General features: G+C 35.2%; 1 protein-coding gene and 1 long non-coding RNA gene across 26 annotated transcripts in view; one reads left to right on the top strand and one right to left on the bottom strand.

The window, feature by feature from the left end:
• Positions 1-23759, bottom strand: part of CEP170 (centrosomal protein 170) — a 144357-nt gene that overhangs the window by 53065 nt on the left and 67533 nt on the right. For all 25 annotated transcript variants that reach the window (XM_082469981.1, XM_082469980.1, XM_082469971.1 and 22 more), the window contains 4 exons: positions 17845-17903; positions 17586-17748; positions 16349-16483; positions 1802-2278 (listed from right to left, as the gene is read on the bottom strand). In XM_082469981.1, coding sequence (XP_082326107.1) covers positions 1802-2278; positions 16349-16483; positions 17586-17748; positions 17845-17903 — 834 coding nt within the window. The remainder of the gene's footprint in view (positions 1-1801; positions 2279-16348; positions 16484-17585; positions 17749-17844; positions 17904-23759) is intronic.
• Positions 1-23759, top strand: part of LOC309665210 — a 402660-nt gene that overhangs the window by 363064 nt on the left and 15837 nt on the right. The gene's annotated exons all lie outside the window — the stretch shown is intronic.

Below are 23759 nucleotides of genomic sequence, written 5' to 3'. Positions count from 1 at the left end.
ATATCTACTTATAAATCAACTTTGAGGGATAATAATAATTTGTAATAATTTCTGGTAAGGTTCTTAAATATCTAATAACGAATTACAAATACAGTGTGAATGTGAGCATTAATGCCTCTATATGGAATCAAAATAACAGCTAAAACAGAAAATAGTTATTACAACTAAAAATACAGTTATAATAAAAGGATGTAATAAAAGTTTTTTGTTTTTCATTTTTCTTTTTTTTTTTGGCCACACTGAGTGGCATGCGGGATCTTAGTTCCCCCACCAGGGATGGAACTCGTGCCCCCTGCAGTGGAAGCACGGAGTCTTAACCACTGGAACTCCAGGGAAGTCCCATAAAGGTACTTTTTAATGGTGGCTTTTAAAAGGATATTTTAGCTCAGTTTTGTATGTTTATTAAGGGTGGTCTAAAAAAGACGATGTCATTTCTAAATTTTCAAAGTTCATAGTACTTTTTACATTATACGAGGATATCAGTATTATCTTATCCAATTCATAAAAATGATCAATTTACAAATGGGTAGCTTTCATTTGTGAGCTTTAACCTATATAGGTATAGGTCTCCATTATATATTTGTTATTATCTAGTAGGAGTAAAGACAACAATCACATTTTAAAAGTTCATATGCCAGGTAATTGCTTATGATTATAATTAAATATAGAAATAGGCCCTGACAAAGAATTAGGTAGTCACACCATCTCACTATCCTGAAATGCCTTAGAAGTAAATCAGAAATAGGTATTTCTTCATTAGCTGAACAGAATCCCAAGCCATAAAGTACAGGTTAAACCAGGGTCAGTCTTGTCAATGATAGTGAAGTCATTCATTGTTTATTCAAATTACTGAGTACCTATCACATACTCAAGCCCCAGGAAAGAGATATAAGGTAAGTAATATATAATCTCTGACCTCAACGAGTGTTCTTTTAAAGCTCTTTAACTTTTTGTATAGTAACAGAATGGTCAGATTAACATGCAATCTTTTCCCTTATAGACAGCTTGTTGAATAAAATTAAGATAGAGTAACGTAAAACTGTATTCAGAAAATTCTAAATTAATTTAATTAGCAAAATCAATGGAAAAAAATGATCAGTTGATACTTTGATATACAGGTATAAAGAAAGATTTTACTAACTTTGGTCAAGTATTATACTAATAAAACATATATAATAATTATTTCACAAATAAACATTCAACTACAATTTTTACAAAAGTCTTACTAGTGAAAAAATTCTTAATTCAATTAATTCCCAGTATCTCTAAACAAAAAAATTTTTGTTTCATGACATGAGTAATAACCTGAGAACAGTTTGAAACACTCTACCAACAATGTGACTATATTACCAAAGTAGAACTGTCAGCCCATTATCCAATGGCTTAAAACTTTCAAAATCTACATACTGCCATTTTACAGGAAGCACATAATAGAGAAGAACAGAATTGAATATATCTTTTCCTTAAGTCAAGAAAATGATGAGAACTGCCTTCTAGGGAATTCCACTGGTGAACTGAATGAATCTTTTATTTCCATAAGAAAAAGAAACATATTTAATGGCATACATACAAATTTACAAAACCAATCTGGTTTTGGCAAGAAAATGTAGGCAGACTGTTTTGAATGAGTAAGTTGGATGTGGGCAGTATGGCTGGCTTTTGAGCTTTAAAATCAAATATAAACCTTCAAAAATGCAGAAGCTTTATACCATATAATTATTTATCTAATAGTAGTTTGGTAACTGTGAAGACTGAACTTTACCATAAAATAGCAAGTTCTGAAATGATCAATTCACTTTACCTTTCAACCTTTTTAAGTAAACTGGAACATCACTTTTAATACTTTTGGAATCCTCTTCTGATCTTTCCCATACCATCTGAGGAGGGTTGTTCTGTGCTAGCCAGTCAGCTACTTTGTTTTCCGGTGCCATCATTCCAGTTTGAATCCCTGGCAGGTCTTGAGTTCCAGGAGAAGACTTCTTTGATTTGTGGCGCTGATCAGAAGTAAATTTTGTCACATGATCTCTAATAGTTACTTTCCCTGGGGTACTGTCATCAAATTCAATGGTAAATGAAGCATGCCCTGCACCTGTTGTATGAGAACTTGGTGTGTCTTTTGTTGGGATTTCATGAATAGTACTCTCTGTTATTTGTGATGGTTGCTGAAATTCTTTTGTAGGGATTTCAAAATAACTTGGTTCCCTACAGAAAGGAAAAAGTACTTCTTCATTTGCAGCTGCAGATTGTTCCTCAACTTGCTTGGCATCTATGCTGCACCCTAATAAGAAAAATAAGAGAAAATTCAAAATATTTGGAAGCTTCTAGCACTTGAAGGAGTATAGTAATGGCCACTTGTATTATTCCATGGAAATCAGAAGGCAGATCATAGTCTGGATGAAAAAGAATGGCAAATGTCACAGAAGAGAAATAATTCTGATTATAAATGTAGCATTCAGTTACCAATAGGAGATGCAAGATAAGCAGCAGCAGTGGCAAATGATAGCAAAGAAGTTAAGAGGTGGACCTTGCATGGCTAGGTCCATATTTTTTCCAACTTGGATCCAGAAATCATCAAAGTACAAAAGAACTGAAATCAAATGGAGATGGATATGCATGTTCAATGTACATACACAGAGAGATAGAAAAAAATATAAACTTCCTTATCAAGTAAGGAGGATGAAATATCTGAAATATCTATGAAAACAAGTAAATTTCCAAAGGAGAACAGGTGCTCAAATGAAGAAAGAAACATGATGTCAACATGTAAGCAATGTTCTGGACATAATGATTCCACTTACCATTCTTCACCATCACATTCAGAGACATTACTTTTAGAAGGACAAAAATAATATTACCAGGACAAAAATAATATTACCAATGTGTGATCCTTATAAGAAAATAGACACATTTTATAAAGAATAAAAGAATGAGTAAAGATAAAACATGTGGTTTGCTTGTGGCATTGCAATCCAAGCAGCAGTATGAAAACAGGTAAGTTAAAAATAGACAATTCAGTTGCCAGCCAATTAATTCCAAAAGGAAATTCAGGTACATTTCTATACAGCAGAATACATCCAAGTGTCAAAATCCTTGGAGGAAAGCTGAATTATAAATCTCAGATCAACAAGAGCTGGCATAAGTAAGCAATTCTGGAACACTATTCCTCTGTTGCCCCAGGGACAAATATGAAGGTATAAAGATAAATGCATTTATATATAAAATATGTGAAGGCACATAAATGAAAATGATAACTGAAATGCTTTAAGCAAATGCAAAAAAAATTTAAAGATTAAACTGCCCCGTTTTTTCAGGAAACAAAAGAACTATTATCAAGATGGTAAAGAGTGAATTCAAATGAAAAATATTTCCCTAAAGCTCAAAAAAGCATTCCTTTTAAAAACAGATAGAAAAACCATTTGCAGATAAATTATTAGGAAGGAAAGGCAATACGGGGGGAACGAGGTTGTTTCTAATCATTTTCTAATTAAGTGAAGTATTCGGTCTTGACACATTTTTTCAAATATTAAATACTGATGGGATTCTTCAGGTGCTATAATCAGTTTCTTAGCAATACCGTGAATGTGAAACAGTCATTAAGCTGTTTGCTTTTAGGTTATAGAAGAATGGGACAGCAACATCTCTGTAGTCAAATGTGTGGCATAGGGTATTAGAAGACATCAAGTTCCACTTCCAAAAAAAAAAAAGTGAAAGCAAATTACACAGACAGTAAATAGAATATATAACAAAAACAATTTTCAACGTAAAAATTATCCTTTTCAAAATCTACTTTTTCTCACTACTGAAAATGAAAAAAGTGTATTAAAAACACTACACTGGGCTTCCCTGGTGGCGCAGTGGTTGGGGGTCTGCCTGCCGGTGCAGGGGACGCAGGTTTGAGCCCTGGTCTGGGAGGATCCCACATGCCGCGGAGCGGCTGGGCCCGTGAGCCATAATTACTGGGCCTGCGCATCTGGAGCTTGTGCTCCACAACAGGAGAGGCCGCGATGGTGAGAGGCCCGCGCACCGCGATGGAGTGGCCCCCGCTTGCCGCAGCTGGAGAGGGCCCTCGCTCAGAAACAAAGACCCAGCGCAGCCATAAATAAATAAATAAATAAACATTAATTAATTAATTAAACATCATTTAATAAAAAAAAAACACTACACTATCAAAGCAATAATTCTACACATTTTCTGGAGTAAGAGGATATATAGGATTCTTAATAACCTAAGTTACGTTTTAAAAATTTCTTTATTACAGAGTTCATTTATCTTTTCCTTAGAGTATCCACTTGAGTGTTTACTCTGAAGGCCTGTCACTTAAAATTTCCATGAGAGTAATATGCCTTAACTACTTTACATATATTAATAAACTCATTAATGTTTTTATTTTTTTTTATTTTTTATTTTTTTTAATTTATTTATTTTTGGCTGTGTTGGGTCTTCGTTTCTGTGTGAGGGCTTTCTCTAGTTGTGGCAAGCGGGGGCCACTCTTCATCGCGGTGCGTGGGCCTTTCACTGTCGTGGCCTCTCTTGTTGCGGGGCACAGGCTCCAGACGCGCAGGCTCAGTAGTTGTGGCTCACGGGCCCAGTTGCTCCGCGGCATGTGGGATCTTCCCGGACCAGGGCTCGAACCCGTGTCCCCTGCATTGGCAGGCAGATTCCCAACCACTGCGCCACCAGGGAAGCCCAATGTTTTTATTTTTTCATACATTGATTTATTTACTATATATCATGAACTGTACTTGATCAATTTCATACAGTACAACTGGTTTACAAACCTATCCTATAGGCTCTGATGCTTGCTCAAATTTGGCAAGTGATTTCTTGCAATTTTCAGCACCTTTAGGAGAATCTACTTTACAATTAATCTCCTAATATTCACTTTTCAGCTGTATTCTATTCAGAATCAAACCTGTTAGACCTGCCTTTTGCTGACTTCTCACCTTCCATTCTATCCTTCTTGGATGGCCGTGTGGCTGACAGGGTCTTGGTGCTCCAGCCGGGTGTCAGACCTGAGCCTTTGAGGTGGGAGAGCCGAGTTCAGGACATCAGACCACCAGGGACGTCCCGGCCCCACGTAATATCAATCAGTGAGAGCTCTCCCAGAGATTTCCATCTCAATGCTAAGACTCAGCTCCATTCAATGACCAGCAAGCTCCAGTGCTGGACACCCTATGCCAAAAAACTAGCAAGACAGGAGCACATCCCCACCCATTAGCAGAGAGGCTGCCTAAAATCATAATAAGTTCACAGACACCCCAAAACACACCACTGGACACAGTCCTGCCCACCAGAAAGACAAGATCCAGCCTCATCCACCAGAACACAGGCACCATTCCCCTGCACCAGGAAGCCTACACAATCCACTGAACCAACCATACCCACTGGGGGCAGACACCAAAAACAATGGGAACTATGAACCTGCAGCCTGTGAGAAGGAGACACCAAACACAGTAAGTTAAGCAAAATGAGAAGACAGAGAAATACGCTGCAGATGAAGGAGCAAGGTAAAAACCCACCAGACCAAACAAATGAAGAGGAAATAGGCAGTCTACCTGAAAAAGAATTCAGAGTAGTGATACTAAAGATGATCCAAAATCTTGGAAATAGAATGGAGAAAATATAAGAAACGTTTAATAAGGACCTAGAAGAACTAAAGAGCAAACAAAGACAGATGAACACAGCAAATGAAATTAAAAATTCTCTAGAAGGAATCAATAGCAGAATAACTGAGGCAGAAGAATGCATAAGTGACCTGGAAGACAAAATAGTGGATATAACTACCGCAGAGCAGAATAAAGAAAAAAGAATGAAAAGAATTGAGAACAGTCTCAGAGACCTCTGGGACAACATTAAATACACCAACATTCAAATTATAGGGGTCCCAGAAGAAAAAGAGAAAAAGAAAGGAAGAGAAAACATTTGAAGAGATTATAGTTGAAAACTTCTCTAATATGGGAATGGAAATAGTCAATCAAGTCCAGGAAGCGCTGAGACTCCCATACAGGAGAAATCCAAGGAGAAACATGCCAAGACACATATTAATCAAACTATCAAAAATTAAATACATAGAAAAAATATTGAAAGCAGCAAGGGAAAAACAACAAATAAGATACAAGGGAATCCCCATAAGGTTAACAGCTTATGTTTCAGCAGAAACTCTGCAAGCCAGAAGGGAGTAGCAGGACATACTTAAAGTCATGAAAGGCAAAAACCTAAAACCAAGATTACTCTACCCAGCAAGGATTTCATTCAGATTTGACGGAGAAATTAAAACCTTTACAGACAAGCAAAAGCTAAGAGAATTCAGCACCACCAAACCAGCTTTACAACAAATGTTAAAGGAACTTCTCTACGCAGGAAACACGAGAGAAGGAAAAGACCTACAATAACAAAGCAAAAACAATTAAGAAAATGGTAACAGGAACATACATATCAACAATTACCTTAAATATAAATGGATTAAAAGCTCCAACCAAAAGACACAGACTGGATGAATGGATACAAAAACAAGACCCATATATAGGCTGTGTACACAGACCCACTTCAGACCTAGGAAAACGTACAGACTGAAAGAGAGGGGATGGAAAAAGATATTCCATGCAAATAGAAATCAAAAGAAAGCTGGTGTAGCAATTCTCATATCAGACAAATAGACTTTAAAATAAGACTATTACAAGAGACAAAGAAGACACTACATAATGATCAAGGGATCAATCCAAGAAGAAGATATACCAATTGTAAATATTTATGCACCCAACATAGGAGCACCTCAATACATAGGCAATTGCTAACAGCCATAAAAGGGGAAGTCGACAGTAACACAATCAGAGTAGGGGACTTTAACACCCCACTTTCACCAATGGACAGATCAACCAAAATGAAAATAAATAAGGAAACACAAGCTTCAAATGATACATTAAACAAGATGGATTTAATTGATATTTATAGGACATTCCATCCAAAAGCAACAGAATACACTTTCTTCTCAAATACTCATGGAACATTCTCCAGGATAGATTATATTTTGGGTCACAAATCAAGCCTTGGTAAATTTAAGAAAATTGAAATCATATCAAGTATCTTTCCCGACCAGAATGCTATGAGACAATATCAATTACAGGAAAAAAACTGTAAAACAACTAACACATGGAGGCTAAACAGTACGCTATTAAACAACCAAGAGATCACTGAAGAAACCAAGAGGAAATTACAAAATACCTAGAAACAAATGATAATGAAAACATGATGACCCAAAACCTATGGGATGCAGCAAAGGCAGTTCTAAGAAGGAAGTTTATAGCAATACAATCCTACCTCAAGAAACAAGAAAAATCTCAAATAAACAACCTAAACTTACACCGAAAGCAATTAGAGAAAGAGAACAAAAAACCCCTAAAGTTAGCAGAAGGAAAGAAATCATAATGATCAGATCAGAAATAAATGAAAAAGAAATGAAGGAAACAATAGCAAAGATCAATAAAACTAAAAGCTGGTTCTTTGAGAAGATAAACAAAATTGATAAACCATTAGACAGACTCAACAAGAAAAAAAGGGAGAAGACTCAAATCAATAGAATTAGAAATGAAAAAGGAGAAGTAACAACTGACACTCCAGAGATACAAAGGATCATGAGAGATTACTACAAGCAACTATATGCCAATAAAATGGACAACCTGGAAGTAATGAACAAATTCTTAGAAAAGCCCAACCTTTCGAGACTGAACCAGGAAGAAATAGAAAATATAAGCAGACCAATCACAAACACTGAACTTGAAACTGTGATTAAAAATCTTCCAACAAACAAAAGCCCAGGCCCAGATGGTTTCACAGACGAATTCTATCAAACATTTACAGAAGAGCTAACACCTATCCTACTCAAACTCTTCCAAGATATAGTAGAGGGAGGAACACTCCCAAACTCATTCTACTAGGCCACCGTCACCCAGATATGAAAACCAGACAAAGATGTCACAAAAAAAGAAAACCACAAGCCAATATCACTGATGAACATAGATGCAAAAATCCTCAACAAAATACTAGCAAACAGAATCCAACAGCACATTAAAAGGATCATACACCATGATCAAGTGGGGTTTATCCCAAGAATGCAAGGACTCTTCAATATATGCAAATCAATCAATGTGATAAACCATATTAACAAATAAAAGGAGAAAATCCATATGATCATCTCAACAGATGCAGAAAAAGCTTCTGACAAAATTCAACACCCTTTTATGATAAAAACTCTCAAGAAAGTGGGCATAGAGGGAACTTACCTCAACATAATAAAGGCCATATATGACAAACCCACAGCCAACATCGTTCTCAATGGTGAAAAACTGAAAACATTTCCTCTAAGATCAGGAACAAGACAAGGTTGCCCACTCTCACCACTATTATTCAACATAGTTTTGGAAGTTTTAGCCACAGCAGTCAGAGAAGAAAATGAAATAAAAGGAATCCAAATCAGAAAAGAAGAATTAAGGTGTCACTGTTTGCAGATGACATGATACTATACATAGAGAATCCTAAAGATGCTGCTAGAAAACTACTAGAGCTAATCAATGAATTTGGTAAAGTAGCAGGATACAACATTAATGCACAGAAATCTCTTGCATTCCTATACACTAATGATGAAAAATATGAAAGAGAAATTAAGGGAACACTCCCATTTACCATTGCAACAAAAATAAAATAGCTAGGAATAAACCTACCTAAGGAGACAAAAGACCTGTATGCAGAAAACTATAAGACACTGATGAAAGAAATTAAAGATGACACAAACAGACGGAGAGATATACCATGTTCTTGGACTGGAGGAGTCAACACTGTGAAAATGACTCTACTACCCAAAGCAATCTACAGATTCAATGCCATCCCTATCAAACTAGCAATGGCATTTTTCACAGAACTAGAATAAAAATTTCACAATTTGTGTGGAAACACAGAAGACCCCAAAGAGCCAAAGCAATCCTGTGAAAGAAAAACAGAGCTGGAGGAATTAGGCTCCCTGAATTCAGACTATACTACAAAGCTACAGTAATCAAGACAGTACGGTACTGGCACAAAAACAGAAATATAGATCAATGGAAGAGGACAGAAAGCCCAGAGATAAACCCACGCACATACGGTCACCTTATCTTTGATAAAGGAGGCAAGAACATACAGTGGAGAAAAGACAGCCTCTTCAATAAGTGGTGCTGGGAGAACTGGACAGCTACATGTGAAAGAATGAAATTAGAACACTCCCTAACACCATACACACAAAAAAACCTCAAAATGCATTAAAGACCTAAATGTAAGGCCAGACACTATCAAACTCTTAGAGGAAAACACAGGCAGAACACTCTGTGACATAAATCACAGCAAGATCCTTTTTGACCCACCTCCTAGAGAAACGGAAATAAAAACAAAAACGCACAAATGGGACCTAACGAAACTTAAAAGCTTTTGCACAGCAAAGGAAACAATAAACAAGACGAAAAGACAACCCTCAGAATGGGAGAAAATATTTGCAAATGAAGCAACTGACAAAGCATTATCTCCAAAATATACAAGCAGCTCACACAGCTCAATATCAAAAAAGCAAACAACCCAATCCAAAAATGGGCAGAAGACCTAAATAGACATTTCTCCAAAGAAGATATACAGATTGCCAACAAACACATGAAAGGATGGATGCTCAGCGTCAGTAATCATTAGAGAAATACAAATCAAAACCAGAATGTGGTATCACCTCACACCATTCCGAATGGGCATCATCAAAAAATCTACAAACAAAAAATGCTGGAGAGGGTGTGGAGGAAAGGGAACCCTCTTACACTGTTGGTGGGAATGTAAATTGATACAGCCACTATGAAGAACAGTATGGAGGTTCCTTAAAATACTAAAAATAGAAGTACCATACATCCCAGCAATCCCAGTACTGGGCATATACCCTGAGAAAACCATAATTCAAAAAAAGTCATGTTCCACAATGGTCCTTGCAGCACTATTTACAATAGCCAGGACATGGGAGTAACCTAAGTGTCCATCTACAGATGAATGGATAAAGAAGATGTGGCACATATATACAATGGAATATTACTCAGCCATAAAAAGAAATGAAATTGAGTTATTTGTAGTGAGGTGGATGGACCTAGAATCTGTCATACAGAGTGAAGTAAGTCAGAAAGAGAAAAACAAATACCATATGCTAACATGTATAAATGGAATCTAAAAAAAAAGTTCTGAAGAACCTAGGGGCAGGACAGGAATAAAGATGCAGACATAGAGAATGGACTTGAGGACACAGGGAGAAAGAAGGATAAGCTGGGACGAAGTGATAGAGTGGCATGGACATATATACACTACCAAATGTAAAACAGACAGCTAGTGGGATGCAGCCACATAGCACAGGGAGATCAGCTTGGTGGTTTGTGACCACCTAGAGGGGTGGGAGGGACACGCAAGAGGGAGGGGATATGGGGATGTAAGCATATGTATAGCTGATTCACTTCGTCATACAGCAGAAACTAACACAATGTAAAGCAATTATACTCCAATAAAGATGTTAAATAAATAAATAAATAAATAAATAAATAAATAAATAAACCTATCCTATCTATCATCATTTATTCATTCAGTCATTCATTTTGCTTTCCACGTCCTTACAGGTAACAGAGTAACCCTGAAGACAAGGGTTAGTAGTTTCCTACTACCACCACCTGAATACCCAAATAAAATGATGTGGCTGAACTATGAAGCAATAACTACAAAGAGCTGGCCCAGGGGTATAGCATTTATCATTTACTTGTCATTCACAATTCAAATGAGTATGTTCCCAATTTTCCTCCCTTGTGAAAAAAACTTCACGGTTAATACTGACATACTTTTAATATGCTTTCACATTATAACACATTAAAAAAGCAGAGATCAACAACTGCACATAACTACTTTTAAGATTATTATTTTCTAAGTTAGTCCTACTTCAAAACTGCCTTTACTCCAAGGATTAGAAACCCTGAGACTTATACAAGTTAACACCTAATTTAACCAAAAATCGCTTATCTAACAATGTCAAGCAGCACAACAGAGTGGAAAGGCAGCATATATGATATGATTAGTGGAAAGTAGGGAGAAGATTTGAAATCAGGTTAAGTCCTGTCTCTATCAGTCCTTAATTCTCATTTTCCTCATTGTAAAATGAGAAAATAATATCTACCCATAAGATTGTTGTGAAGATTCAGTGAGATAAGTTATCCAGAAAAAGTCTGGCACAAAGTAGGCACAAAAATAAATGTTTCTCTTACTTTTCCTCCTCCAACTCTTCAACATAGCTAATTAGGGAAACAAGAAACTAAAACCCAAAATCTAACTCTAAAATAAAAAACTCAAGACAGATATGACAACACCTATATCCTCATATTTGTGATCTTTACTACCAGGAAAGTCCTTCATTGAGAACCTTTCTTTGACTATTTACTCAGATTACATGTGGCAAATCTGGAGGGGATGTAAAAGCAAGGATTAAGGTCAGACATATTGCATTAAGAAGAGTCAAGTGGTTGAGATAAGTCAAAAAACAATCAAGAGCAGACACATGCCTCAAAAACACAGTAGTTCAGAACCATTCATTAAGCATATGGAGCAAACAGTCTTACATACTTCAAGTCTCCCAAAGGCATCACTGTAATGTATCACAGTTCAATCACTGATGTTCATAATGATGCTTCTGAGTCATAAAGCAAACATTTAAATTATATTCAGCCTTCTGTGCTTAAGAAGGCAATGACATTGGTAATTCATTTAATAGAAATTTAGGAAATGGTTAAACTTAAAAAAAAATTTCAGTTGTAAAAGTAAAGTTCAGTCATCTGGAAAATTCATTATGTAGAGGAATTCATTTCTCTGAAGATGATAAAACCAGATCAACTGTGGGCCTAGTATATTTGGGAATTGTATGCCCACTAGAAAAATTATTAGGGGTCTTCTAAATTAATATAGAAAAATAAAACAGCTTTCCTCTCTCAGTACACTGGCAAAACATGTTCTGAAATTTATGAATTTAACATGCATTTCTCTTCAAAACCTATTTTGTTTATACTAAAGTAAAGTAAATTATATACTAAAATACTAATATTTTATTTATACCAATATTTTATTATTAATCTCAATTGCTAAATATTTAAAAGTATTTAATAACTGATTATGCTAGAATTATGTTTATCTAAATCAGAAGAGCAATATCCTTAAATTCTTAAGGTATTTTATGATTGTGTGACCTTCCAGGGAACCTTATAATATACATAATTCAGAAAATATGTTCCCTTCATTCTTCTGTACTAAATTAAATGAAATATTAAGCTATTTCAAGATAATAAAGACTATAATTATGTAGGCAAATTCTGCTTAAGATATCCATCCAACCTAGTATATTCAAGTACTTCAAATTACAAAGACTGGGAAACTCCTTTTACCAAAAAGAAACTACAACTCAAAAGTTTTCAAATTTAGTTTAATTAGACTAAAAATCAGTGTAAAAGAGCCAAAAATCTACTCTTCACAGTTGTACACACCTTTTCAAAATGTATGCAACACTTAAAGGCCTTTAATTGTAACCTAAAAAATGTTTAAACTGTTTAAACCAAGTTAGAAGGTAGAAGAGCATACCTGAACTAAAATGAGGACAAATTCTCCTTTAATAGGACTCAAATATTCACACAATTTCAGGAGAACTTGATTGCTCTAATATTTGCTTCTAGTTTCTTTGGGCTTTAAGGTAAATTGGTAGGAGATTCTGGATACACATGGACCCACAGAAAGGGACATAAAAAGTTACTAGGTAATAGATACTCTATTATCCTTTCTGGAATGCTCACTTTTCAAAATAAATACTAAGATTTTACATTCTAAAAATTGGTAACCAAGAAGCAAATCACTTTTTGCTTTTACCAAAAAAGCATGCTTAGAGAACAAATAAACTAACCATTTATATTTCATAATCTGAAACACTAAAAAAAACGTTAATTTCAAAATGACCAAGTGAAATAGCATTCAATATACATTTTCAAATTTGATTCTACAATATCTGCTGGCATCATAAATTATTTCAGATTAGTAAACTGTTTCTCTCACCCTATATTTTAAAAAACTACAAATGATAAATCTGGAACAATAACATCCTCACACTAATATAAGAAAGCAAATGAGACTCTCATTAAGGCTTTTAATCAGCTGAATCTGACAGAGTGCTTCAAGTTACTTAACAAAAGACGTAAATCACTTAATTCCTTCTAACTCAAAAATAATCCCAAGATTATGAGACAGCTTTTGTCATCTGGCAGAAAAGATACTCAATGAGACATGGCACACAAGCTGGTAATCATTTAAGAATTTAGTTTCATTCACACGGATGAAATTACTACTGGATGCTTCACAGTTTGAAATTCATTTCATTACACTTAGGTATGAGAGATCAATTTTTTATGTCAATTTGGTTTTGGAGTGCTTGTTTTAATCTTGATACTCTACGAAGTATATTCTTTTGGAGTGAATCTGTGTGTGTGTGTGTGTGTGTGTGTGTGTGTGTGTAATGATGGCTGAAATGTTAACTGTTTGTGGTTAAGAGCATGGACTCGAGAGTCAGGCTACCTGGGTTCGAATCCCAGCTACACTATTTGCTAGCAGGGTGACCTTGTGAATAAATTCACATCACCTTGCCGCCGTTTCCTTATTTATAAAATGGGGATGATAACAGTAACTACTTTTAGGTATCGCTGTGAGAGGATTAAATGATTAAACATATGCAGGGCACGAAGAAGAGTGTCTGGATAAAGCAAGCACCACTGAAGTGCTAGCTGTTGTTAATAAATCATGGTTCTGTCTCCAGTACAAAAATTACATTTACTGTATTTCCATTTATTGTAATTACATTCATTGTATTCTAGAAGATATGTATTTCAGATTTCAAAAGTTGTTTTGTGTGTGAGGGTGGAAGGATCTTTAATGGCTAGATAAACTCAGTATTACAATTATTTTCAGAATTTGGCAACAGTTAAATTCTGCTGTGTTTTCTTCTAAGTTAACCACCTAATTATTGGTACATTTTTTTTTCTCACTCTCCCCTCTCTCTCTCTCTCCCTTCCTTTCTCTCTCTCTCCCCCTCCCCTTCTCTCTCTCCCTCTCTCTCTTTCTCCTAGTTGGCTCTAGTACACAATGATAAAATAATATGGGATCCCTGAAGTAAGGAACTTATAGTTTAGATGAGAAGGCATACACACAAAATACTGAAGGAAAGTGTTACATATTAGCAATACATATAAACAGACATATCCTTTAGAATTTTATACTACCTGATTTATGTGTATACATGTCTGTGGGAGAAGAGCAGGCAGGAATTAGTCTACTTTATGTGGAAATGCACTGGGAGAGAGCACTATACAACTGGTAGTGGGTTACAAGGCTAAGGAAAGTGGAACAAAATTAGAGAGAACTTTGACATAATATCTATTTGGCAAGCAAAAGGAAGCTACTGTAGTTTCTTAAAGAAAGGAAATAAATGGCAGCTTAGATTTATTATACAAAATTAACTGCAGAAGGGTTGAAGCTGGAAATAGTTCAATTATGATTCAATGGAAAAAAAGGGCAACAGAAGTAGGCAATATAATAGATGAGGTGAAAGGAAGGGAAGACACAAAGATTTCATATAAAGTAGACATTCTTGACTGCCTTCCAAAATGCATTTCCTGTTCCTCCCTCCTAAAAGAACGCCAACATTCCCAGGTATCTCTAACTCTTTCCTGATACAGCTCATGTGCCTTAGGGGAAAACTAACCCCATATTCAGCTTCAGGATGGGTACGATTGGCTTAAGGATAATCTCATAACCCTTGCCAGGGATTGGTTCAGAAATAAGCAGGTGACCTACTCCTGAACCCATGAGAGGCCAATGAGATGACAAACGTGTTGAAAACTTTGGGGAAAGTTTCCAGGGGTTCTTCTAGAAGCGACCTTTGCTATTTCCCACTGGATGTGATCAAAGTAGGATGCACTCCAACTGCTACTGGCAAGCAGCCTATGAGTACGAGGGGAAACTCCCTCAGTATGCAGCCACTGTGAATAGAAGGGCAGAGAGTCCGAGAGAAAATAGCTAGCTGATGACACCATTGAGATGCTGCATTAACCAATGCTGAAGAGGTTCAGTTATTTATTTAAGCCAGTAGATTTCCTTCCTGTTTAGTCTCAGGTGGTATTTCTATTATTTGCATTTGAGGGTATGCTAAATAATACTAAGTTTCTGAGCTTGAACGTGAAGAAAAAACCGTGTTGGCCACAGAAACAAGGAAACTGAGATGGGAATTTATTTGCAAAGTTCACAACTTTCAGTTTGGGGCACTTTGAGATCAAGTTGATAAGGGCAGCTTTCTAAGACTTGTATCCTGGTAAAATTAGAGCATATTTAAGAACCAGTGCTCTTATTCTCCAGCTAAGAAAAATCTCTTATTTATCTTGTAGAATTATGGTCAAAGGTAGAAAGTTGACAGGACTTCTGATGGAATCTATCCTTGACTCAGAGTCAAAGCTGGCTTTCCATACTGCTCCCTGGTGCCTGTATTTAATTCCTCCAGTTCTAATCCTTATCTGCTATTATCACGGAACCTGGTTGTTCATCCTTCAGTGTAGATGTCCTTGTCAAGTCCTTGTGTGATAGACAACTGATACCTCCATTTATTTCCTGGAAATCTTGATTTTCTGGCTTTTCACTTAGTTCATTACTAAACTTCTCCAGCAACAAAAGATTATGTTCCTTGACTATTAATCTGAGAATGTGATCTAGAATTATTTCTTCATTCTGGCTGCTGAACAGCTAATCTTGTTGCTAACATACCCCAACAAATTGGGCACACTGAGATTTTAAAGAAGTTTTAAACTTCATACAACATTTTGAACATAATAAAAAATATGATTATATGTTTGTGAATCTAATGAAAACACACAAAACTAGTTTGTAGTTACTATTTTGGTATAATTAAAACATTTAAATAATTATTTAAAAATACTTAAAATGCCCAATTATATTATTTAACTATATATCAAGTTTTAACACCCTCATAAATAAGATACATAAGGAAAAATATTTTAAATAAAAGTGATTTACAAAGATATTAGAATTAATACTTTATGAGAGAATCATTCATAATAAATAAATTTAATTTAAAATGACAACGTCATTAAAACATTCATCAACTATTTTTATCATATTAAAGAATAGGAGACATCTCTTTTAAGGGTAGACAGATTTTTGCTTTGATGATAAGTTTCTTCCTAAAATACCTACTTAACGTCATAGTCTGAGATTTTTTTACCTGATGTTCCAGTTTCACGATTTTTCTCTTCAGGTTTGCCATTTGACTTGAAAGCTCTTTGTTCATCCACCTCATCATCCCCCCACCATGATGGCTGCCCATATAATGGAGTACCACGGGGCATAGCAGAAGTATCTGGAAAGAGGTGGGAAAAATCTGTCTAAAGCATATGAAACAGGAAAAAAAATGCTTTTGCAGAATGCTAGAATTGCCCTGTTGATTTATTAAATGAAAAAGTACAGCTGACCCCTGAACAACACGGGGTTAGGAGCCTCAACCCTCCCTGCAGTTGAAAATTCGAGTATAACTTATAGTAAGCCTTCCAAGTCCACAGTCCCCCCATATATGCAGTTCCACATTCGTAGATTCAACTAAAGTGGACCATGTAGTATTGTAGTGTTTACTACTGAAAAAAAATCTGCATAAGTGGACCTGCATAGTTCAAAGCAGTGTTGTTCAAGGGTCAACTGTATAGTCTAGATAGCTGAAAAGCACTCTAAGTTGAATAACTTAGTATTTGTGAATCTCATTCAATATTGAACATGATGAAATAAATGAAATTCTGCACTGGCTATTATCTAAGTAATGTAAACGGCTATAGCCCAACAGCTTTTTGTCAAAGTGTAATTAGCTCTTTGGTATACAGAAATGGCTCATAAATCTAAATATGAAAGACAAAACTAAATTTTCGTATAAGTGACCATTTTTTATTTTTTATTAAAACCTAAGGGCATCGCACAGTAACTAAATTTAAACTAGTTGTTAACTGGACTAACAGATTTATATTTGAGCAATCTGGTAATGTCTAGCAGTTTTAAAAATTGCTTTTGTATGAATGGGATTATCTATATAAAATATTTTTTACAGTTCCTGGAACACTATAAATACAATAATTATGATGATGTAGGCATTACTGGACATTTCCTTTCCATTCATTTCAGTTACAATCCAGAAAAAAAAGTAGCAAACATGAAATAATAAAAATACTATAAAGGCAAATTATATGTACTTTCCTCAAATATTTAAACATATTAAACATACCTACATACAACTGCCATATAATTATATGTTTTATAACGCTTTCTAATGAAGCACTGGCTGCATTAAAACCCACTCTGAAATTGTCATTATTATCATTCATTATTTTTATAAGGGTATGGCCAAGCTTTTGAGAACAAAGCATGCAATTTCTTCATAATCGAGTATAAATATGATATTTTGAAAGAGGTTAACTTACCTATGGCTTTTTCCTCAGATTTTAGTGCTTCTGTAGCTTTGTGCGGCACTTCTGCCATGGTATCTGCTACCTTTGAATCTATGCTTTTGGCACATGCAGATTTCAATAATTCTGATTCTGAAGATTTTTGGGACAATTGAAGCTGAATGGTAAACTTCTCGTGCTATAAAACATTTTAAAATGGAAGTGAAATATACATGAGTGAAATCAACCCTAGTAAATGGTAGATTTACGAAAGAAATAAGTAAAATCTTTTTACCTTTAGAGCTTCTTCAGGGACCCTCATTTCTCCTCGTACTACAGTGAAAAGATTTGTATGTAAACAGGGCTAAGGAAGAATATAATTTCAAAATTCTGATAATCAAGCTTAAAATGATCAAATATAGAAATTGTCCTATTTTTTACAGGTAGTTACAGTAGAATGACTATATTCTCTTTAAGAATTAAATGTTAAAATATGCTCACAAATATAAAAATTTCATTTTTAAATACTAAATAAAATCTTAAAATCTAGCAAGTAATTCTAAACTTAGGTGATCATGGCCTTCAAGAAGCGAATAACTGGATGATTAATTGAAGCACAAAAGACATTTTCAGTTCTCACTAACAATAATATGACCACAAAGAGAAAGTAGCTGGATTAAATTATATTGATAGCTAATCACAAAAATCTAAAAAGAAGTACATCATCAGTGATTACCCAACAGTAAATCCTGAAGGAATTCAATTACTCCTACTTCACAAGCATTGATAAAATGAAGTTCATCTTGAAAGTGCAAAAGAAATGTTATAATTAGGGTCTTAACAGCAACTACAACCACTCCTTCCCCCCATGAATTGCAATCAGGGTCATACTACATTATCAAACAACTGATTCTATACAGATTAGAACCAAAAGCTAGATATAATGAATGCTTTCATTATTATACAAAAAAGAACAATGCCTCTGTATATTAAAAAGATCTTTCACTAAACAGTAGAGGTCACATTTCTCACCATTACTTAACCCTGTAATGAAAGGACTTTTATAACCACATAGTAAATTCTAGTCTTCTTTACCAATTCAGAGCACCCGTGACTTCAAGGGTAGAAAGCTTTAATTACCACGTGGGAGAAAAACAGACTTCCCATGCATAACAAGCAGTAAACTTGTTAACGAGTATTTGACCGATAGTTCTACTCATTAAAATAATAAAAACTCAGAATTTTTTAGAATTGTAAAGCGCTTTGGGAATATCCTGTTCAATTCCATTAACCCGCCTTCCCATTCTACAGATGAGGAACTTGAGGACTAACGGGGCAGAACCCAAGATAACAATCTATTCAACTGAATACCAGGTGCAGGGGTTTCCTATCAGTTTACATTGCTTCCTATAACTGTGAAATAATAAAATTTTCCTTTTTTGTTATTTACATATGCTGATATACATTTGTTGGTATATATGACAATATACAGTTCATAACTAAGTATAGCTAATAAAAAGTAAAAATCTAGTAACTTTGTTTTACCCCCAAGAAACTTATTAACAGCTGGAGAAGATTCATAGCATTCCTACATTTTCAATGTTAAACACAGCACCTTAAAAATATTGAAAGCCATTTCTATTTTTTTCAACGGGAAACAAATGATTTTAGCCTGTTGTGAGTGTTTTCTGATGCTTCTAGATTCTCCTGGGAGGGCTTTTAAGGCTATTCCTCAAGGCTAGTCTGGGGTATTCTCTTTAGATTTAGACTTTTTTAAGATCAAGGACAACTTATAAGAGGGTGTAACTCATAAGTTCGCACACTTTACCTTACCAAAAAACTCCTGTGTGGGGCACCAAAGCCCTCAAAAATCCTTCTGTTTAGGTCATGAATTTACCTGAGAACTCTGGTATGACTACGAGATTTTGAGACTGCCCTAACCTCAGCTTTTCCCTCCAAAAACTGTTTCTAACTTGGTTAATTCAGAAAAATGAAAATCTAAGGTACAATTACTTATGATGTCAATAAGTTACAAAATATACAATACAGTAATATTAACTATAGTTGTATGTCAATTATATCTCAAAAAATTCCAGAAGAAAGTTACATGCTTACTTAAACCTTGCTTACTAAAAATCATTAATCTTTATAGCTTATTTCCACATTTCTTTAAATAAGAAACAACTGAAAACCAGACAAAATACATAAAACCATGGTCTGCAAGACAATCAACACCAGGTAACAAAAGACCACTGTCTTGAGTGAAGAGGAACAAAGCAAAGTGAGCGCAATCACTGCCCCAACTCACTACCTTAAGAGAGCTTCCAAGTCACACTGCAAGGATGGGTAATCCAGGCAGAACCTGGCAGACTCTCTGAGCTGTGGAAGACAGAGGGTTGAGAGTCTAGGGAGACCAAGGTGACTAGAGTTGATGGGACTGAGTACTGAGGAGAAGAGAGCTGCACAGTGACAGAATTCCAGAGACTGTTACAGGGACTTGCTCAAGTATTCAGCTGAATACTGATCAGCACATTCATTTGAGAAACGACTGGGACAAGAACCACTTGAAAGTATTAGAGTGCCCAGTGCTCAAGCAGGGCCAGAAATAGTGTCTAATTACAACAGCCAAGTTGGAAAACCTCATGTATCATGAGCCACTGGATAAAGCAGGGATTGGTAAATTGTTTCTAAAAAGGGGCAGACAGTAAACATTTTGAGGGCCATATGGTCTCTGTTGCAACTACTCAACTCTGCTGTGGTAGTATAAAAGCGGCCATAGAAATATGTGAGTGAGTGTATATCGCTGTGTGCCAATAAAACTTTATTTACAAATAGAGCCTGAGAGTCAGATTTACCAATAGTTTTGCTGACCCCTACAGCAGAGTATACAGAAAGACCTTGCCTCTGTAGTGGGGAATTAATTAACCCCAGACTAATCTTAGAAGCCTAACAAATCTTAAAAGCAAGACTCAACATGATGAAATTGTTTCCAGGTAACCTGTTTCCCAGAACAAAGCTCAAAAATATTTATAGGAATCCAAAAATATGCATATAATACTCAACAAGGTAAAAATTCACAATGTCTGCCATTCAGTCAAAACTTACAGTGAATGTAAAAATCAATCAAAACTGACCCAGAACTGACACAGATGTCAACAAACATGTTAACACAGTTATTATATTGTTTAAAAAAAATAAGTAGAGACTTGGAAGATACCAAAAACAAAATCCAAATTGAACTTCTAGAGCTGTAAACTATACTGGATGGGTTAACTGCAGATTAGACACAGCCAAAGAAAAGTTTAGTAAACAATAATAACAACCCAAATTGAAATGCAGAGAGAACAGATAATTATTAAAAAATAATAAATAGAGCCTCAGTAAGCTAGGAGACAACTTCAAGTAGCCTAATATACATTTACTTGAAGTCTCTGGAAAAAAAATAGGGAGGACGGAAAAAAAAGATTTGAAGAAATAATGGCTGAAATTTTTTTCTAAATTTGATTAAAAGTATAAACCCACATATCCAAGAAGCTCAAAAATCCTCAAGCACAAGAAACATGAAGAAAACTACACAAAGGCACATCATAATCAAACTGCTCAAAACCAGGGGAAAAGGGAACCAATGCAAGTGAGAATACAGTGGAGCAACAACTTTAAAGTAACTGAAAGAAAAGAAATGTCATTTAGAATTCTATGCCCAGAAAAAATAACTTCCAATAACTAAAATGAAATGCTTTTCCAGACATAAAAAAGATGAAAGAATTCATCACCAGCAGTGCCATACTATAACAAATATTATAGGAAGTTCTTTACATAGAAAGAAAATGATACTAGATGAAAACATGGATCTATAAAAAAGGATGAAGAGCACAAGAAATGGTAGCTACATTGGTCTAAGATATGAGTACAATGGCCATAAAAATCTAAGATATTTTTCTTATTATTTAAATCTCTTTAAAAGATAACTGATGTTTTACTGATAACAATGTAGAATGGGATTTGTAACATATATAAAAATAAAATGTATGACAACCATAGCACAAAAGTCAGGACAGAAGAAAGTATACTACTGTAACGCTCTTATACTATACGTGAAGTGGTATAATGTCACTTGAAAATACAGCTTAAAATTAAGGATAAAATTATAAATCTTAAAACAACCACTAAAATTTTTTAAAAAGTGTTACAGTAATAAGCTAACAAAGGAGACAAAATGAAATCCTAAAAAAGGTTTAAATAATCCAAAATTAATTAAGAGAAAAAGAAAAAAAAATGATGGGGCAAATCGAGCACAAATATCAAGATGATAGATTTAAGTCTAACCACACCATTAAATGTGAATGCTCTAAATCCCCAAATGAAGGCAGAAATGATCAGATTGAATGAAACAGTAAGACCAACTATATGCTGCCTACTTCAAATGTAGAGACAATAGGTTAAAAGTAAAAGAATGCAAGAGGTATACCATGCTAACACCAATCCAAAACTAATGTCTAGACAAACCAGATTTCAGGGCACAAAGTAATATTATCACAGACAAAGCAGGTCATTTTATAATTATAAAGGGGATCAACTTACCAAGAGGACACAATAATTCTAAATGTTTACATAACTAATAATAGAGTTTCAAATTACATGAGGCAAAAACTTCTGCAAGGAGAAACAGACAAACCCAATTATAGCCCAAGATTTCAATATCTCTTTCTCAAAAATTGACAGAACAAGTAGACAACAAATCAGTAAAATAGAGAAGATGCGAACAACACTACCAACTAACCTGGCCTAACCGACATTAATAGAATACTCCAACCAAAAGCAGTAGAATGCACATTCTTTTCAAGTACATAGAGAATATTTACCCAGATAGACTAGATATATTCTGGGTGACAGGACAGGATTTGAGATATACATAGTATGTTCCTGACCACTATGGGATTAAATTAGAAATTAATAACAAAGTCTTTGGGAAAAATTTCCAAATATTTAGAAACTAAGTAACAAAGATTAAATAACCCAATGATGCAAAGATCAAAAGAGAAACTAGAAAGTATCTTGCATGTTAAAGCATTACAGGCATACTTTGTTTTATTGCACTTCCGTTTATTGTGCTTTGCAGATATTGTGTTTTTCACAAACTGAAGGTTTGTGGCAACGCTGCACCCAGCAAGTCTATCAGAGCCATTTTTCTAACAGCATTTGCTCACTTTGTATCTCTGTATCACATTTTGGTAATTCTCACGATAATTCAAACGTTTTCATTATTTTTATATTTATTATGGTGATCTGTCATCAGTGATCTTTGATGTTACTATTGTAATTGTTTTGGGGCACTATGAACCTCACCCATATAAGATGGTGAACTTAACTGATAGATGTTGTGCAAGTTCTGACTGGTCTACCAACTGGCCGTTCCTGTTCCTCTCCTCAGGCCACCCTATTCCCTAAGACACAACGACATTGAAATTAGGCCAATTAATAACCCTATGATAACCTCCAAATATTCAAGAGAAATGAAGAGTCACACATCTTTCACTTTATATTAAAAGCTAGAAATGACTAAACTTAGTGAGGAAGGCATGTCAAAAGCCAAGACAGAACCAAAGCTAGGCCTCGTGTGCCAGTCAGCCAAATTGTGAATGCAAAGGGAAAGTTCTTGAGGGAAATTAAAAGTGCTACTCTAGTGACCACATGAATAATAAGAAAGCTAAACAGCCTTATTGCTAACCTGGAGTAAGTTTGAGTGGTCTGAACAGAAGATCAGACCACAACTTTCTCTTACGCCAAAGTCTAATCCAGAGCAAGGCCCTAACTCTCCTCAATGAAGGCTGAGAGAGGTGAGGAAGCTGCAGAAGAAACGTGTGAAGGTAGCAGAGGCTGGTTCATGAAGCTTAGGAAAAGAAGCTGTCTCCATAACATAAAATTGCAAAGTGAAGCAGCAAGTGCTGATGTAGAAGCTACAGCAAGTTATCCAGAAGATCTAGCTAAGAATTATAATGGAGGTGACTACACTAAACAACAGATTTTCAGTGTAGACAAAACAGTCTTCTTTGGAAGAAGATGCCCTCTAGGACTTCCATAGCTAGAGAGCAGAAGTCAATGCCTTGGCTTCAAAGCTTCAAAGGGCAGGCTGACTCTCTTGTTAGGGGCTAATGCAGCTGGTGACTTTAAGTTGAAGCCAATGCTTACTTACCATTCTGAAAATCCTAG

The sequence above is a fragment of the Balaenoptera physalus genome (assembly GCF_965194825.1).
Source record: "Balaenoptera physalus genome assembly, chromosome: 1".
In the NCBI taxonomy this organism is placed as follows: domain Eukaryota; kingdom Metazoa; phylum Chordata; class Mammalia; order Artiodactyla; family Balaenopteridae; genus Balaenoptera; species Balaenoptera physalus.
The sequence above is the reverse complement of the archived record's forward strand: the minus strand, read 5'-3'. Positions and strand labels throughout refer to the sequence as shown.